The 17,212-nt window shown below is 62.7% G+C and overlaps 3 protein-coding genes across 5 annotated transcripts; 1 reads left to right on the forward strand and 2 right to left on the reverse strand.

The window, feature by feature from the left end:
- The first annotated feature begins 93 nt into the window (after positions 1–93).
- Positions 94–1,671, forward strand: LOC131478941 (interferon-induced transmembrane protein 5-like). Its single transcript, XM_058659572.1, is given in 3 exon segments — positions 94–676; positions 886–1,012; positions 1,508–1,671. Coding segments are annotated over 3 exon segments (474 nt in total). The 5' UTR covers positions 94–493.
- Positions 1,672–4,038: 2,367 nt separating this feature from the next.
- Positions 4,039–8,283, reverse strand: LOC101515994 (protein-glucosylgalactosylhydroxylysine glucosidase). Of its 2 annotated transcripts, none has more exons than XM_004599225.2 (13): positions 7,979–8,281; positions 7,627–7,837; positions 7,116–7,551; positions 6,806–6,925; positions 6,501–6,632; positions 5,724–5,832; positions 5,561–5,633; positions 5,331–5,467; positions 5,113–5,246; positions 4,936–5,031; positions 4,702–4,799; positions 4,298–4,509; positions 4,039–4,222 (listed from the first exon to the last, which is right to left on the reverse strand). In XM_004599225.2, exons 1-13 carry the CDS (start codon positions 8,235–8,237, stop codon positions 4,104–4,106), a joined length of 2,136 nt encoding a protein of 711 aa, XP_004599282.2. In that variant the 5' UTR covers positions 8,238–8,281; the 3' UTR covers positions 4,039–4,103. The 2 variants fall into 2 exon arrangements, 1 of the variants encoding a protein (XP_004599282.2); XR_009244667.1 differs by having other exon boundaries at positions 4,089–4,222; positions 4,298–4,427; positions 7,979–8,283.
- Positions 8,284–9,954: 1,671 nt separating this feature from the next.
- Positions 9,955–14,212, reverse strand: LOC101536555 (NACHT, LRR and PYD domains-containing protein 6). Of its 2 annotated transcripts, none has more exons than XM_004599224.2 (8): positions 14,162–14,212; positions 13,496–13,776; positions 13,210–13,248; positions 11,380–13,123; positions 10,877–10,969; positions 10,627–10,797; positions 10,381–10,548; positions 9,955–10,114 (listed from the first exon to the last, which is right to left on the reverse strand). In XM_004599224.2, the coding sequence occupies exons 1-8, from the start codon at positions 14,188–14,190 to the stop codon at positions 9,976–9,978; spliced, it is 2,664 nt and encodes an 887-aa protein (XP_004599281.2). In that variant the 5' UTR covers positions 14,191–14,212; the 3' UTR covers positions 9,955–9,975. The 2 variants fall into 2 exon arrangements, with proteins under 2 accessions (XP_004599281.2, XP_058515566.1); XM_058659583.1 differs by having other exon boundaries at positions 10,877–10,972.
- Positions 14,213–17,212: the final 3,000 nt, after the last annotated feature.

A 17,212-nucleotide genomic window follows, 5' to 3' on the forward strand; every position in this document is an offset into this window, starting at 1 on the left:
AAACCCGGACTCTTCACACAACAGGACACAGGGGGTGGGGCTGCTACCCCACAGAACATGGGGGCACTGGGGATGAGGGTGGGCAGAGGGAGCCCAGGCTACAGGCCCCTCTGCCTGCTCCCAGCAAGGGCACTGAACTGGTGCCTCCGGCTTGCCTGTGGCTGCAAGCTGGTCCCCAGAGGAGGAATGTGCCAAGCCTCCTTGGAGCTGAGGCTCACGCTCAAGCCACCCACAGCAGAGGCAACACCAGCCCCTGGCCTCCAGAGGAGGTGCTGAGGGTGGTCCCCGACCACTGCCCTGGACCCTCCCTGGGATCCCAGAGGAAGGGTGCCCTCCCTGGGCTTTGGGTGTAATTTGAGCTATTTTTAGGTGGCTGCCTGGGCTGGGGGTGGGGTTACCAGGGCTGGGAGGTGGGGGTGACTGAGCTATAAACCATGGGAGCGCCAGGCATTCAGCTCCGAGTGAGGAGACATCAGTGCTAGAACCTGTGGACATGGTGTACCCCTGCAAGGATCCCTGGGCACTGCAGCCCCGCAAGGCAGATGGCGCTGTCCACACAGTGCTCACGCTGGGGACGCCACGACCTCTGTCCTAGGACCACCGGATCTGGTTGTTGAGTGGGCTCTACCTCAGCCCCGGCTGCCTCGGCTTCCTGGCACTGGCCTACTCCATCAAGGTGAGCGTTGCCTTGGCAGTGCCGAGCTGCCAGCTCCCCACCGGGGTCTCTGTCGCCAGAGCTGGGAAGGGGAGCGCTCCTTGCCCATGTGGTGGCCTTGGCGCTACAGTGCTCACAGCCTGGGAGAGGCCTATAGGGTTCCCCGTCTGACTGGGGACACGATTAAGCTGAGCCCCAGGAGAGGGCTCTGACCCCGACCCTGACCGCAGTGGCTCTGTAGGCCTGAGACCAGAAGGGCTGCTGGGGACCTGGAGGTGGCACGGCGCCTGGGCTCCAGGACCAAGTGCCACAACATCCTGGCTACCATCTGGACGCTTATGCTGCTGGTGCAGGCTGGTACCCTGCACCAGTCATGGCTAGCCAAGGGCTCCGTGGCCTCTTCAGCATCCCACTTACTGACACGGACCATGACTGATGGGCCAGGCCAGCCTTATGACCAACTTTGGCCTCCCCAAACCCAACCTGGGATCTCCAAGTCATTGTCATCTAACATCAAAAGTACCTAATTCCAGAAGTGTCTGGGATGTGTTTTAGGGAGCGGGCAACAAGCTCAGTGGTGCTGGGGGTCCATGGGGACAGAGCCACAGGGTCTTATTCATCAAAGGTGGGAGGAGGAGTTGGGCCAGCTCCCTGGTCACCCACATAGGCACACCTCATCCCTGGCCATGCTCACAGCCATCGGGACATAGCTTGGGGCCAGGCCATGTGCCTGTGTGCCACAGGACACCACCTGCCCATATCACAGCTGGCTGTACCTGGCAGACTGCCTGCGGCAGTGCCAATGACAGGGCAGGCAGCAACCTTCACAACTTGGGCCTCTTCCCTCTGTAGGGGCCACCCCATGCCTGCTCTGCCTGGGGGAGGGGCTCACTGTCGGCCTGGAGCCCCCAGCGCAACACCTGCCGTGCAGGAGGCCCAGCTGTTCCCTGGAAGTCCCAGAGGGCAGTGTCCAGTCAGCCATGGAGGTGAAGATGTGCTCCGAGGCCCCAGCGTGAGCCTGGAACACCCCAGGCTGCCCAGGGACAGGGTATCCCAGTGCTCAAAGATGAGCACAGGGTGGTACCCCCACCAGCCAGAATGCATGTGGGCTGGGAACGAGCATGTCCCAAGGCTGGAATGTCCACGTCTGTGTAAGCTTGTGAGGGAGCAGGGCTGTGGAACCAGGCTTTGGTCACCCAGTCCCCATAGAGTCTAGGGCTCATATGCACACACACACACCCTACATACCTACACACATGTGCAGATACACACATACATGTACAGACAAGACACATATATATCTATACACATACACACGTGCAGACACATGTACATATACAAACACACATACACAGATGTACACATGCAGATACATATCTATATACGTGCACGTATGCACGCACACACAACAGCAGTACCCAGGACAACTGTCCTCTGGGTTCAGGGAGACCTACTCCATCTCTGTCTCCCTCCCCTGCGGCCCCCTCAGCCAATCTGCCTCTGCTGGTAAGGACCTGGGGTGCCCGGTGCACGGCCCTGCAGGTCTGTGGCTGGGTTGCACTGGCCTCATGCTGTGAGGCTGAGACAGGAAGCACAAAGCCGTCCCTGCACGTGTTAGCCATGGGTGGCCGAGGCCTCCACACATGCGAAGCCTCCAGGTTTGCTACGGACATGTTGGTGGTGCCTGGCTAGTTTTCCTTGCCCCTATAGGCACTGACCGCAGGACGAACAGTGGTGGGGAATGTATGTGGGAGGCGCCAGCTGCTCTGGTTTCTAGGGGCTTCCTGCCTGACTCCAAGTGACATGGCAAATGGGTTTACACCAGCCTCTCCCAGCACCAGCTTTTTTTTTTTTAATTATTATTTTTTATTCATTAATTACATTGTATTACATGACACAATTTCATAGGTACTGGGATTTTCCCCCCCTTCACCCCAAACCCTTCCCCCATGGTGAATTCCTTCACCATGATGCATAACCACAGCTCAGGTTCCATTAGGATTCCCTAATTACAGGCTCACACCATACAGAGTCCAGCATCCCACTGTCCAGTCAAGATCAACGGCCTCTTAGGGAGGCCCTCTCAGGTTTGAAGGCAGAGCCAGCAGAGCGTCACCTCGATCAATTAGAAGCTCCAACATATCATCAGCAACAGTCCAGGTATGATGAGGCTGGTGCAGAGTCCACTGATTGACATAGTCCATCTTACAGTTTCCCCTTGTCCAGTTTTCCGCTGCAAGCATACAGCTGAGGTGGTTGATTGATCTACTCCATCTTCCATCTTTTTTTGGTTCACTCCGATCAGCTGGTGGTTGTAACCCCTGGGTTGGATCTATTCTGAGCCCCGACCTCCATTGGAACCAATGAGTATCGCAGCTCTCCCCAGCTCTGCCCATCACACACTCGTCCCTCACCTAAACCAGCGGGAGGAGTGCTGGTCGGGTGCTGCATTCCCTACTGGCACAGGCCATTTCGCCTTGGTGTTTTGTACTTTTTTTTTTTTTTTTTTTTTTTTTTTTTTTTATCGCAACCAAGCTTGGCCAGGCCCCTACACAGTTCCAGGGCTCGGGCTTGCCAGTGGATGACGTGAGCTGACTCAGCCTGGTCTGCCCCAACCCGAGCCAAGTGCATGCCAGTGGGTCACTTTCCAAAGCCTCTTCTGGGTTGTTTACCTCCATGCTTCCTTCGGTTATTTGTCCTGTCAGTGTCCTGTCAGAGGAACTGTTCAGATTCCTCCATCCGACCCCTTCCTGGTGTCAGGCTTCACGCATACTAGCAGGTCCTTCGGCCAGCACTGCTCTTCGATCCATTCTGGTTCCTGCTGTTGAGAGTTTCAGCCCAGCAACGGCTCGTCCATACCCATGTATATCTCATACATGGCTCAGTTGGGGTTGAAACCTAGCCAAGTCCGTCCAACATCTATCCTGGTCCTCCGGAGCACCAAACTGTGCTGTGGTCTAATCCGGCACGGTGCGTCAAGTCCGAATCGATATTTGTCCCAGCACCAGCTTTAACCCTTCAGCTCCGCGCCCATGGGCGGCTCCTCTCATCCTTGGGAAACCATGCAGGCCTCAACATGGGAGCTGGGCATTGTCCTGCCATGGGCTGCTGGGTCCTGCCATGGGCTTCCTGCCTGTGGCCTGGCCCTGGGAATATCTAGCCTGGTGGTTAGGGAGGCCCCAAGGTCCCACTGCCTATGTTTGTCTATGCTGGCCACTGTTGATGGCCCCAGGGTCCTTGGAATGGCTGAGGTCCTCCCTCCATCTGCCTGGCAGGGTAGCCCCAACCCCACACCATGGGCTGGGGCAGGGACAGAGATCAGGAACTAGCAGGTTAGCCCAGGAGGGGGGTGAGGGTGCTGGGGCCAGGGGTGTAGTAGGCCCAGAATGGGGTAGGGTGCTGGGGCCAGGGGTGTGTCAGGGACGCAAGAAGAGGGTGGGTGCTGGGCTCAGGGGTGCCACATGGCCCTGGTACTGGTGGTGGCCTGGGGAGCTTGGCCATCTTCTGGCAGCGACAGCAGGCTCCTCTGTATCCGACCAGCTGAGAGAGGGAAGGAGACCTTGTGTCCTGCAGGGAGAGGGTGTCCTGGGGTGGGAGCACAAGTGGCAGGGGTGTGGGGGACCTCTGAGGGGCAGGGCTTACCTGGCGGCAGGGGGAGCCGCAACCCAGATGGCCACAGCTCCACCTCCAGGTTGGGGCCTGGGGGCCCCGTGGGGACTGTGACCTTGACTGTCACACAGTCCCTGGAGAAGCAGAAGTCCAGTCTGCTGCCCTGGAGGAAAACACCCAAGATGCTCACGCCAGAGATGTCGGGCAGATTCACAGGGTCAAAGCTTAGACCTGCCAGGGTGAGCCTGTGGAAGGGGTGTGGACGGTGAGGGGAGAGGGTCAGGTGAAGGGAGGGGAACAGAGGAGGGGGTCAGGTGAGGGGAGGGGGGCATGTGAGGGGAGGGGCATGTGAGGGGAGGGAGGGATCCTTGTGAGGGGAGGGGTCAGGTGAGGGGAGGAGGCATGTGAGGGTAGGGTCCCCCTGCCGCTGCCCCCACCTGAAGCCTGTGCACCCAAACAGCATGGCCTGCAGGAAGCCGCCAGCGCCCGTCAGGAAGTTCACGGCCCCAGAGCCATCTGAGTTCTCTGTCCACACCTGGAGGGGACAGGGATTAGTGCCCAGATCTCTGAATGCCATGCCCAAGCAGGCCAGGCTCCATGCCCACCACAGGGGCTATCATTTGGATCCTGGTAGATCCTGGCATGTGGTCGCAGGAGGCAGGTGTGTGGACCTTGAAGGGCTCTGTTACGTTGGTGAAGCTCCGCTCCAGCAGGCCCCGTGCCCGTGTTGGCTCCTTCAGCTCCATCCAGCCCACAGCAAACATGCTCTGGGGTCAGAGGTGAGAGGTGAGAGGTCACAGAGGGCCGAACCCCCCTGTGTGGGGTGGGACCTCCCACGTGCCACTCACCCAGGTCATGGCAGGACCCTGGGGGGATGTCACGGGCTCATAGACTTCCAGGTTCCTCCGGCGGATGTGGGGACTCAGCGGGAAGGGGACCGGGTACCCCAGGAGTACCACATCTGCCTGCTTTACCTCCTCTCCTGCGGGCACAACGGGGCACAGATCTTCATGTCCGCTCCAGAGTGACACAGGGTCTTGGGGGCTGGAAGCCTGAAGCCACTCACCAGGTTGATACCCCTCAAACTCTGGGTGGAAGTTCCGCTCGGGGTCAAAGGGCAGCTTGATGCCATCAGCCACCTGCAGCCATCGGTCAGGGACAGGGAGAGCCAGGTCCCGGGCCAGGACAGTGGCAAAGTACAGGCTGCAGGGCAGAAGGCAAATACAGCATTACGCTGGCCCTGCCTGGGTGGGGCTGACCCGTGGCAAGGGCAGGGCTGGGATGGGGCAGCACCACCTGTTCCGGACCAGGGCGTTGGTGTACACCGAATTGTTGACGCCTGTGTGATACTCGTCAGGGGGCATGACATCTGCAAAGGTCACAACCCCATAGTGGACAGGATGCAGGGACCCCTTGACCGAGTTCTGGACTTGGATTCACCCTGCCCTGCAGCCCTCACCCCTTAGGTGGTACTTCCGCTCCACAGGGCTCCACTCCACACGGCTGCACCAGAACTCCGCCACGGCCTGAATCACATCCCAGCCGCCTTCCTGGAACAGCTGCAGGTCCTGGTGGGGTGAAGGACAGAGCTTGGGGCAGGGCTGGGGGCGTCCACTGACTGCTCTGTCCAGCTCCTCTCTAGGGCGCCACCAGAGACCCATCCCCACCTGTGCGTCCCTCACCTGTGCGTCCCCCGCCTGTGCGCCCCCCGCCTGTGCGTCCCCCGCCTGTGCGCCCCCCGCCTGTGCGCCCCCCGCCTGTGCGTCCCCCACCTGTGCGTCCCCCACCTGAGTGTCCCCCACCTGTGCGTCCCCCACCTGTGCGTCCCCCACCTGTGCGTCCCTCACCTGTGCGTCCCCCACCTGTGCGTCCCTCACCTGTGTGTCCCCTACCTGTGCGTCCCTCACTTGTGTGTCCCCCACCTGTGTGTCCCTCACTTCTGTGTCCCCCACCTGTGTGTCCCCCACCTGTGCGTCCCCACCTGTGTGTCCCCCACCTGTGCGTCCCTCACTTGTGTGTCCCCCACCTGTGTGTCCCCCACCTGTGCGTCCCTCACTTGTGTGTCCCCCACCTGTGTGTCCCCCACCTGTGCGTCCCTCACTTGTGCGTCCCCCACCTGTGTGTCCCCCACCTGTGTGTCCCCCACCTGTGTGTCCCTCACCTGTGTGTCCCCCACCTGTGTGTCCCCCACCTGTGCGTCCCTCACCTGTGCGTCCCTCACCTGTGCACCCCTCACCTGCGTGGCGTGGTAGTACAGCTCGAAGGCCAGTAGCACAGCCCCGTTGATGTGGAGCTCCTGAATGCCATAGATATCCTCAGGACAGACTTCTAGGCCAGAGCCAGTACTCTCCCAGGCAAACTTGGCTCCCTGAGGAGGGGGCAGGCACAGGGTGCTGAGGGCTGGGGCACGGCCTCTCCCACGTTGTCCAGATCAATTCTGAGCCCCAGCAGGCCCGGCCCCATAGCGGCTCCCACCCGTTAGGGTTGGGGCTGCAGCCAGGGCGGCCCTAGGGGTCGGGGTGTGGGTGGACAGTGTCTCACCTGGTAACCTAGATTCCGAGCGTTCTGCAGAGCTCCGCCCAGCGTTCGGACACGGTACTGCAGGATGGCCCTTGCGGCCTCTGGGTGGAACAGCAGGACGACAGGAAACATCCAGAGGTCCTGGGGGACCGCCAGGGCTGAATTTCCTCGGGCGGACACTGTCCCGCACCCCTGGCCACCTCCCTCGCCTCCTGCCAGGTTCTGTCTCCAGTCCAGACCAAGGTTCAGGGCCCCTGGCCTCCTGACTGCCTCCCTGCTCAATGCCCTTGTGCAGCCAGCCCATGGTCAGTGCTGGGTGAACCCCACACACCTGGTCCCAGAAGACGTGGCCCCAGTAGCACTCGTCTCGGCTCCCGTTGGAGAGGCCCCCAGGGCTGAGGCCATGACAGACAAATCCTGGGGTCCCAGGCGGGGGCAGGGCACTGAGCAGGTAGTAGAGGGAGCTGCACAGAGCCTGTCGCAGGCCCAGGGGCCCCTCCACGTCCAGGCCGCAGCTCGCCCAGAGCTGGGTCCAGGCCTGCGTGTGGGCCGTGTACAGGGCACCCCTGGCCTGAAGCTGCTGGGCCTCAGCCAGGCAAGCCTGGACTTCAGCCTGGGTGCTGCCCACCACAGTCAGGAAGTCCCAGGTCCTGGCCTCCTCGTCCGTCCCCAGGGTCAGGACAGGCGGCGGTGGTGTCCACAGCATGTGCACCTCCTGGGGCCCTCCTCCGGGTTGCTCAGGGGCCAGTGTGCGGCCCCACAGGTACCTGAGTGGGCAGGACCAGGCCTCAGCTATGGCTCCTGGCCAGGCCAGCAACAGGGACCACTGCCTGCCCCCTTACCGGGCTCCCTGGAACTCAGGACCCTGGTGCAGGTCCAGGTCAGGGCTCTCTGGGGAGAAAGCTGATTGCAATATCATGGAAACCGGATGGGTGCCAGGGGCCACACGGGTGATGGACACGCTGAATACCAGGACGTGTGGCAGTGTGCGGTGGGCGTAGATGCACTGGGTGGCCCTGGAGCTGGGACCTTCCAGGGTGTGCACGAAGCAGCCTGGGGGCAGCAGGGAACCAGGACCAGCTCTGATCCCTTACCTTGGCCACCTACCCCAGGGAAGGGGCCTCCAGCCCCAGATGGGCCAACCGTGTGCCCCTCCAACACCCACCAGGGGCAGCCAGGACCCACAGCAGCTACCTGTGCGAGTGTCCAGGGTGAAGGTCTCTGTTAGCGGCTCCACTGACCCTGGAGGGGCCTCCAGCCGCACATTGAGTGGACTGGGCAGAACGGCCCGGTGCGTGTCCCCTTGAGTCCCGTTGTACAGGCCACTCATGTGGATTACGTCATGGTACACGCGTGTGCCCAGGTGCGCGTTGGTCACAGGGGGCCAGAGCCGGGGGTCGCTGGGTAGGGAGTGGGCGCTGAACACCATAGGGTCCTCGCTGGCAGCCTCCATGGCCTGGGGGTGGGGATGTGACCAGGTGGGCTCCTCCAGGCGGTGGGCACACCAGGGCGGGGCAGCTCGGGTTCCTGCCCACCGGCCGCCCCAGCCCCTCCCCGCCCCACGCTGGCCCTGGCGGTCTCGGCGGCTGCGCCCCATCCGGGCCCCGATCCCGCCGCGCCTCCGCTGGGGTCGAGCTCGGGTACTCACCGCAGCCACGCAGGAAGGCGCCGGCCTTCCGAGCACCAGGGGGCAGGCCAGGCCGCGCGGGGCGGGAAGGAGCGGAGACGCGGCGAGGGACCAGGAAGGGCTAGCGGCCCCGCCCCCGGACAGCTCGGCCCCGCCCCCGGACAGCTCGGCCCCGCCCCCGGACAGCTCGGCCCTGGTAAGCTCCGCCCCGCCACGTCAGCTCCGCCCGGCCCCGGACGGCTCGGCCCTAGACAGCTCGGCCCAGGTCAGCTCAGCCACACAATAAACGCCCAGTCCGTGTGTCTCTGCATTTCCCACCCAATGGGACGCTTGGGCAGGAGTGAGGTAGAAGCTTTGCTGTTGGGACTCCCAGAAAACGGGGCACTGGGCGTTTAGTTCTGCTCCCCGATGCTGGACCCTGCCTCCTCCACGGCCCAGCATCCACTCCCACCCTGTCCCTGGCCTGTCTGACCGCTGAGTCCACTCCTGTCCCTCCCTGTCCCCACCTGCCCCCTTGACCGTAGACTCAGGCCTCCGGGGTGCTCAGGCCCAGAGGCTGGCCCACCTCCTCTTGGTCCTACAGCCCAGGTGAGGCTGGCCCTACCTTCCCACACACCCTCCCCTGGCCCACTGGGTGGGCAGAGTTCTTGTAGCAGTTGACCAACTTGTCTGGGGTGTCCACTGCTGGCCTGTCCATCCACGCCAGTCCCAGCTCAGCAGTGGTGCAGTGGACCGTGGAGCATGGACAGAGCCCTGGGTGAACAAATCAGAAGCCGGGGACCAGGGCCCGGTGTGATAGCGTAGCAGTTAAAGTCCTCACCTTGAACGTGCTGCGATCCCACATGAGTGCCAGTTCTAATCCCGGCAGCCCTGCTTGCCATCCAGCTCCCAGCCTGTGCCCTGGGAAAGCAGTAGAGGACGGCCTAAAGCCTGGGGACCCTGCACCTGCGAGGGAGACCCGGAAGAAGCTCCTGGCTCCTGGCTTTGGATTGGCTCAGCTCCAGCATTGGGGAGTGAACCATTGGATGGAAGCTCTTTCCCTCTGTCTCTTTCTCTCTGTATATCTGCCTTTCTAATAAAAATAAACAAATAAATAAAAAAACAGCCGGGGACTGGAACCAATGCAACATTTATTCTCAATGCATACCGCTACCCTTGGAGCTGGGACCCCTTTCTGAATGATTGACGAGGGTGTGTCAAGGGAGGCAGAGGCAATGGGCCCACTTCCTGTCCGCAGGGACTCGGTGCTGGGCCACAAGCAGGTGTGAGAGGTGTGAGGGTGACAGCTTCTGGCTATGGGGAAGGGGTGTCTGTGCACTCTGCTATAGGGAGATGGAAGCTGAGTGTCTTAAGGGCTGGAGGTCCCTGGAGTCACAGCAGGTGACCAGGGCTGGGACATTGGGTTAGGGGAGGTCGCTCCATAGGTGCCCAGTCCCTGGGGTCACAGCAGCTGGGACCTCTGACTGGGGGAGCAGGCTCCACAGGTGCCTGGTCCCTGGGGTCACAGCAGCTGGCCCAGCTGGGACCGCAGGTTGAAGGAGGATGCTCCACAGGTGCCCAGGCTTCAGAGGGCACTGATGGTCTCCAGCGAGGTCTCGAGAGGGCCACCCAGTGCTGAGTGGACAATGACCAGGTCCGGCTTTGCTGCCATCACAGCCCGCAGCTCCTGCAGCGACTGGTCACTCAGCTCCACAGCGGCCAGGCTGCAGGCACAGGCACCAACCAGGCATGGGCATGGGAGTAGGCACAGGGCTGGGGGCAGTGGGACGTGGGAGCTGGGAGCAAGACTATGACCAATTCTCAGGCTGCAGCAAGGGTGGGAACTGGGGCTCCCATGGCCCATGGATGTGCGGTTGGGGAGGGCAGCAGGCCAGGGGCTGCGTCCTCTGGGGGAGGCCTCTGGGACAGGCTCCTGGTCCAGGTTTCAGGGGAGCCCCTGGCCCAGCATGCCCTTCCAGGTCAGCCTCACCTGAGGGTCTTCAGGCTGCACCCCGGCTGCTGCAGGATGGAACGCAGGTAGGTCACAGCCGGCGGGGGCAGCTGGCAGCCGCTCAGGTCCAGGGTGGTAAGCGCCGGGCTGAGCCGCAGCAGGCTGACCAGGTACTGCAGGACCCCAGGGTGGGCGCCGGGCTGCAGCCTGTGGGGAGGCGGGACTCAGGGGCTGCGGGGGCGGGGCCGGGGCCACCCCTGGCCGCCTCACCTGCGGCCGCCTCACCTGAGCACCCGCACGCGGCACGCGGGCCCCGCCAGGCCCTGCCCCAGCATGCGCAGGCCGGGCTCGCTGAGGCCGCAGTGCAGGAGGCCCAGCTCCGTCAGGGCCGGCGCTGTCCCCAGGGCCTCGGCGAGGTCTCGGCAGACGGCGTCCGAGAGTCTGCAGCCGGACAACCTGCAGTGGAACACACGGTGCTGAGCGCGCCGCCCCCGCCCTGGACAGGTCCGTGGATGGCGGGGCCCAGATGACTCACGTGAGGATGCTCAGTCCGCACTGCGGCTCCGCCATGGCCTTGCAGAGGGGGTGCAGCGGGGAGGCCGGCGGCGGCTTCGTGTTGGTCCTGGAGCTGCTGGGAGAGCGAGGCCTGGTCAAGCTCAGCGAGGGTCTCCCCAAGCCGGGGGGGGGGGGGATGTCTTGGTGACCTCTACCCCCCTATCCCAATCCCGGAGTGAGGTGCAATTGTGGTTTGCAGATACAGGCACAGAGGTGCAGGGGCTCCAGCGAAACTAAACCCGGGTGCCCCCTTTCCCAGGAACTGGGGATCTAGGGGAGAGGCACGGGGCTGGCACGGGGCTGGCCGGGGCGCCAGCGCCCAGCACGGTGTCATGCGGAGGGAGCAGCAGACACAAGGACTCAGAACATTCCAGAAGGTTCTGTGAGGTGGCAGGAGACGGGACGGGGGGGGCTGGACTCGACGGAATGGCGAGGGCTCCAGGAGGGAAGCGGGTGAGCCCTGCCCACGCAGGACGCACGCACCCCTGCAGCCGCTGCACGAGGCTCCTCTTCTTCCTCTGTCGCACTGCGACCAGCCCACAGCGCACCAGCCGCAGCGCCTGCCCGGCGGGGCAGTGGCTCACGCAGTAGCTGAGAACCGCCAAGTGCATGCTGTTGAGGCGCACCCGCTCCAGCACCAGCTCGGGCAGGCCGCGCAGGGCGTGGCCCACGAACGCCTCCTCCTGCGTCTCATACAGGCAGTACAGCACCTCCAGCGGGTAGTTGAGGTCCTCGCCCAGCTCCTCCCCGTCTTCCTCCTCGTCCTCCTCGTCCGCCTCCTCCCCTTTCTCTTCGCCGGGCTCCTCCACGGCCTCGAACCCCTGGCAGCCCCTGCTCCCGCCCTGGCCCTGCACCCACCGCAGGGCGTCCTGCTTTACGCGCGCTGACACCGTGCAGCCAAAGTGGCGCTCGATCTCGCGCGTGCGCTCGGTGCTTAGCAGCCCGAAGAGGAAGCGCGTGGTGAGCGCCAGGTGGGCGCGCGGCCGGCCGTCGCGGGGCAGCAGGGTCTCCAGGTCCCTGGCCGCCACCGACTCCGGAGCTCTCTCGTCCGGCAGCAAGTAGCTGAGGGCTGCGAAGAACTCCTGGAAGCTGAGATCGGCGAACTGGTAGGCGACCTCAGTCTCCAGCACACCGGGCAGCTCCTTCTTGCTTAGGAACAAGGTCTGCACGGGTGAGCCGCGCAGCTGCAGGCGCCCCAGGTCCTGCTCCGTGAACCGCGCCCTGCGCTCCAGGGTGCCCTCGCGCGCCAGGCCGCACAGCTTGCGGAGTTCGGCTTGCGCCCCACCGGCACCGCCGTCCAGTAAGCTGGTGACGAAGAGCAGGTACACGGCCGTGGCGGTCCTGAGCGTGTGCGCGGGGTCGTGGCCCAGCGCGAGCTGCTGGCGCAGTACTGTGCACACGATCCAGCACACGAAAGGCACGAAGCACAACGCTAAGAGCGTCTGGTTTTCCTTGACCAGGCGGTAGGCGCGCGCCGCGCCGCGCTCATCCTCGAAGAAGCGGTAGAAGTACTTCTTCCTGTCGCGGTCGCTGAAGCCGTACACCTCGGCGCACTGCGGCGAGCGCAGGCGGCCCGGGGCGGCGGCACGCGCGGTCACCAACAGGCGGGCTGCGGGCAGCAGCGCTTTGCTTAGCAGCCCGCCCAGCACTCGCGCACCGCTCGCGGCCTCGAAGGGATCGGTGCAGGGCGCGGCCGCCTCCAGGGCCCCGGGCGGCGCGGGCAGCTCGTCCACGCCGTCCAGGATGAAGAGCAGCCGATCCGGCTGTGCCAGCATCTGCGGCACAGGCGCACGGCGGTCTGGGCACTGCTCCAGGACCAGGTCGGCCAGGCTACGCGCGCCCGGGTTCGCCAGCAGCTCCCGGCACGGCACGAAGAAAGCGAAGTCCACCTGGCCCTGGTACAGTTTGCCCGCCGCCCAGTCTAGCAGGATCTTCTTGGCCGCCATGGTCTTGCCAATGCCCGCCGGGCCCTGCAGCACCACGGTCAGCGGCCGCTGGCCCTCCTCATCGCGCCCGAAGAGCCGGTTGAAGGTGCGCGTGTCCGAGCGCCGCGCGCGCTCTTCCTGGGGTTCGTCCGTAGTTCCCGGCGCCACGTCCCCGCCGGCGGTGCCTTCTGGCGCGATGAGCAGCTTGGTGAAGCGCCGGTTGATACGCACCGAGCGTGCGTTCCTCTCGCGCACCTTAGCGTGTTGCCGCAGCACGTGCTCCCGGTATTTCTTGCGGTACTCTGGGGGAAAGCGGAGAGGACAGGTGGCAGACACGGGGCCACCTGTGTCGCGACCCCCGAATGGGCTGCCCCCTGAAGAGACCTACCAGCCACGGAGATCATCGCAGAGGAACCGGTACCAAGCCCTGGAAGGGAATCCTGCCCTGAAACCCGCAGAGTGGGAATGGGGGGCGCGGGTGCCATCCGGACCCAGGCCTCCTTGGAGGGCAGCCCCAGGGCTCGCTGGTTTGTGGGCACCCAGCCAGGACCAGGCCAAGGCTGGAAAGTTAGCCCAAGACTCCCCGGCCCTCCCCACCCCCCACAGGCAGTGCGACCCAGGCCCCAGGCTCACGAACACTTCCCAGCACACGCCTGCCCACGGCCCGCGCTCACGCTGCCGCCGCTGCTCCTTGAGTCGCGCAGCCACGTCGCGCACGTCCGCCCTCTGCAGCGTCTTGCGGGCCACGTCCAGCGCGGGCTCTGGCCCGTAGAAGTGGACCAGCTGCTCTGCGAGGTCCATAGCATCCGCGAGCTCCAGGCGCCCCCACGGGATGCCACGGCCGCCGGCGCGCGCGTCCCGCAGCTTGTGGCGGAAGCGCTTCAGCTGCTCCTGGCTCAAGTCCTCCAGTGCCGCCAGCAGCAGCTCGCGGGCCGCGGTCGCCAGGGGCTCCGAGCTGGGGGCGCGCAAAGGGTCGTCAGTGCTGCCCAATGTCCTGGGTCGCCCCACCCACCCTCCCAGGCCTTGCAGCGTGCGTGTCCTGGGAGCGTGGGGGGCTCCACACCCCGCCAGAGGACATCCTCGTGGGTGTCCGGGGCGGCCATCTTGTGGCTTAGGTCGTGCTCACACAGGCTGCCGTCAGGTGTGATAGCAGTTGGTGAGGCGACTGCACTGCCCAGTGCCCCCTTTCCAGAATCCCCAACAACTCTGAGTCACACTGGATTCTGGGGCACACCACACCCCTGTGTGGGGCCTGGCTGAGGGTGTGAGCGTTGGAAAAGCACAGCCCAGGGAGGGGACGCGGAGACTGCCAGGCCCAAGCCCTTGTAGCAAGCACTCACCTGCAGCCCGGGGCCCCTAGTCCCTCCATAGCTCCCGGTTACTTGGTCCAGATGGATGTCTGAGTGGGGACCCCTTCCCCCAGCTGACCTGGGCCAAGTCCCCAGGGTTTGTCCAGCCCGTCCATCCTGCAGCCTAGCTGGGCCAGTCTGAGGGCATCCCAGGTGCAGGCGCCCTCCTCATGCCTGGCTCGGTGACCTTTGCTCTCTATCGTGGGTGTGGCATGGCTGGCAACAGGGTGGGCTGCCCAGAGGAGGCACCTGGCTTGGAGCAAGGCCTGGGCTGAGGTTTCTTCTATAAGGCAAGTGTGCCCTTGGGTGAGCACAACTCAGGCTGGAACCATCTAGGGTCTCAGCTTGGTCACCTGTGAGGCCCCAGGAGCCTGCTCTCAGCCCACAGCGGGAGGCACAGGCTGTCTTGCTGGCCGGGGTGGAGGAAGAAGCCCTGGGGCTTGGGGTGCAGCTGGGGAGCCAGGGCGGAGCCCTTGCCTGGCTCTAAGCCCAGCGAAACCGGTACTGGACTTGTGACCCCCTGGGCTTCGTTCCAACAGCATGGGGAACAGGCCTGGGGCCTCTCTTGGGGAGCTGGTGGGCAGCCTTGGCCACAACCCTGCCTGCTGCTCCACTTGCCCACGAGGCCACCTGCGTGCCATCCTGTGTCCGCTGGGAGCTGAGATCCCAGGGAACCAGGAGTGTCCGACCCATGGAGGCTTTCCCCCAAGAGCTGGACTGTGTTTGTACCACCTGGGAGAGTACATTTGATACACCACAGGCATGGCTGCTATCCCCCCACCATGCTATCCTGCATGTGCCCAGCAGGTGGGTGTCCCATGTCCCCAGGACACCACAAGGGCCCTGGGTGGGGAGGGCTTGCAAGATGTTGCCCAGGGACTGGGGAGGACACAGGGGCAGCACATGGCTGGGACTTTGGACTTCCATGAACACGAGCAGGGGGCAGCCTTGTGCTGGCCAGGCCTGGCTAAGGGGGAAGGCTCAGGGTTTGGGGGGCAAACCCTGAGATGGGCATCCAACCTTGGCCCCACCCAGGTCTCTGCTGCCCAAGGCAGTGCCAGTTCAGTGGGAGGAGTTGGGCTGGCCCCCTGCGTCCACACCTCCCAGGCTGGGGTTCTATAGAGGGGGCTGCCCAAGGCCAAGGCCAACCCATGTGGACACCTGCCTGGCAAGTTCAGCTGTGGCAGCGTCACCAAGCCCTTGGCCTGGGGCCCCCTGAAAACCATGCTGGTGGGTGGGATAAATGCTTCCGTTTTCTCCTCCTGTATCTGTAGGGGTAGGGAGGAGAAGGGCAGGGGGCTCCTTGCTGTCAGATTACATCAGCACCTGAAGCTGGTCCTTTGATGACACCCTAGAGATCCCGTGCGGGGACGAGTGTTCTGAGGGCGTCTCTTAGGTGGTTTTGATGGGGCTGAGACATTGTCAGCTTCATGGAACCAGGGTTGAGGAAATCTTTCCAAGGTCTGGCCAGATCACCTTAGAGCATTCACAGACCCAGGAACACGCTGCAAAGCTTGGCCAGGAGGATTGTTTCATGTTCTGACAAGGCACCTGCTGGCCTAGATGAGCTGACTGTCGTGTCCCGTGTGTGCCCGTGGACATGCTGTCTGCTGCACAGGTATCAACAACCGAGGAGGCCCAGTCCTGACACGTGCACTCCAAAGTGGGACCACGCATCCTGTGATTTTTCCTGTGGCCAGGGTCTGAGTCCAGCAGTCTAGTCAGGGAGTCCCCCAAGAAACCTCACCTGGGGTGACCTCAGAGTTGGCTCACTTGCTCCAGGCAGTGCAGGGTCAGGTTTGGTGTCACCTGTACCAGCCAGCACACAGACCAGTGAATGCAGCTGCCTGGTCAGTTCACTCCCAGCATCATCTCTCACATGAACTGATGGATGCTGTGGCCTAGTCCAGCCAGCCCATCACAGACCTGGTCTTCACTCACACCAGCAGGTGCTGCCACTTAGTTGGGGCAACCCCTAGTAACCCCAATCACTTTCACCAGGCCTGAACCCAGCCCAGGTTTTTGCACGTGCTGGTATGTGCTGTAGCCTAACCCAGTCTGTTCTGCATCCCACCAAGCTCTTGTACACATCCATGAATATTGTGGCTTACCTTATCCCAGCCTGCCCCCAAACCAGCCCTCACGTATGCCAACAGGTGCCACCGTGTTATCTAGCCTGGCCCTCCCGAGCCCTGGCTCACATGCTCACGGGGATAGGTATGGCCTAGCAGGGGAGGACACACTGTTCCCTGCTGGAGTCCAGCTCCAGCTGAGTTCAGAACTCGAGAAGGGTGCGTGGATGAGGCGCAAAGAAAATAAGAGGGGGACCACTAGGATTCCTTGATCATTGTGGACCATGCGAGAAAGCTGTCCTCTTTATTTATACAGAACCAGTTAAACTCTGGCTCAGACTTTTTACGTCATGGACAAGTGGGTGTTTCTAAGGATAATTCTGCAGTTTGTTTCACCTAAGGCAGGATGTTATCCATTCTGGTGCCTATCAATCAGTAACATATTCCTACTACAATCGTCATTCTATACCTAGTCTTGAATCAGCTAAGGGAGGAAATGTAACACAGGAGGCAGGACCCAAAGATCAAAGGAAGAGGGAAAGAATGGGTTTCCCCTATACCTGGAGACTAGCACCCTTGATTAGCATATGGTCAATGGGGGAGGAAGATCCTAAGCATAGGTTTCTGCTATACCTTTGATTAGCATAGGATCAAAGGGGGAATTAACACCCCTGATCAGCATATTGTCAATGAGGGCAGCTGTGACAGCAATAGTGAAAAACCGTTTGGCTATAAGCGATATCAGCAACATTAGCTTTCAAGCTCGCATTGATACAATGCCTAAATAGATTATAGGAATCTCAGTGGGACTGTCCGGTGTCCGTGCGAAGGGAGGCGGAGCTGCATTCAGGTGGTCGCAGAGATATCCCGCAGCAATGGAACAATACTCTTCACACCTTCCTGTCTTCCACATCCACTGCACGGACCCCAACAGTTCCCCTACCAGACCTACTCCCAACCCCAGACTTTG

This window comes from Ochotona princeps, unplaced genomic scaffold, assembly GCF_030435755.1.
Source record: "Ochotona princeps isolate mOchPri1 unplaced genomic scaffold, mOchPri1.hap1 HAP1_SCAFFOLD_148, whole genome shotgun sequence".
In the NCBI taxonomy this organism is placed as follows: Eukaryota; Metazoa; Chordata; class Mammalia; order Lagomorpha; family Ochotonidae; genus Ochotona; species Ochotona princeps.

Excerpts from the sequence above, each read along its gene's own strand:
- LOC101536555 (XM_058659583.1), bottom strand. The coding sequence starts at position 14,190 with ATGGAGGGACTAGGGGCCCCGGGCTGCAG. Across the intron at positions 10,973-11,379 it reads CTCGTGCAGCGGCTGCAGGG|CAGCTCCAGGACCAACACGA; the intron begins GTGCGTGCGTCC and ends TCGCTCTCCCAG. Across the intron at positions 10,115-10,380 it reads TGCAGCCTGAAGACCCTCAG|CCTGGCCGCTGTGGAGCTGA; the intron begins GTGAGGCTGACC and ends CTGTGCCTGCAG.
- LOC101515994 (XM_004599225.2), bottom strand. The coding sequence starts at position 8,237 with ATGGAGGCTGCCAGCGAGGACCCTATGGTGTTCAGCGCCCACTCCCTA. Across the intron at positions 7,552-7,626 it reads CCTGAGTTCCAGGGAGCCCG|GTACCTGTGGGGCCGCACAC; the intron begins GTAAGGGGGCAG and ends CTGCCCACTCAG. Across the intron at positions 5,634-5,723 it reads GCGGAAGTACCACCTAAGGG|ATGTCATGCCCCCTGACGAG; the intron begins GTGAGGGCTGCA and ends TGACCTTTGCAG.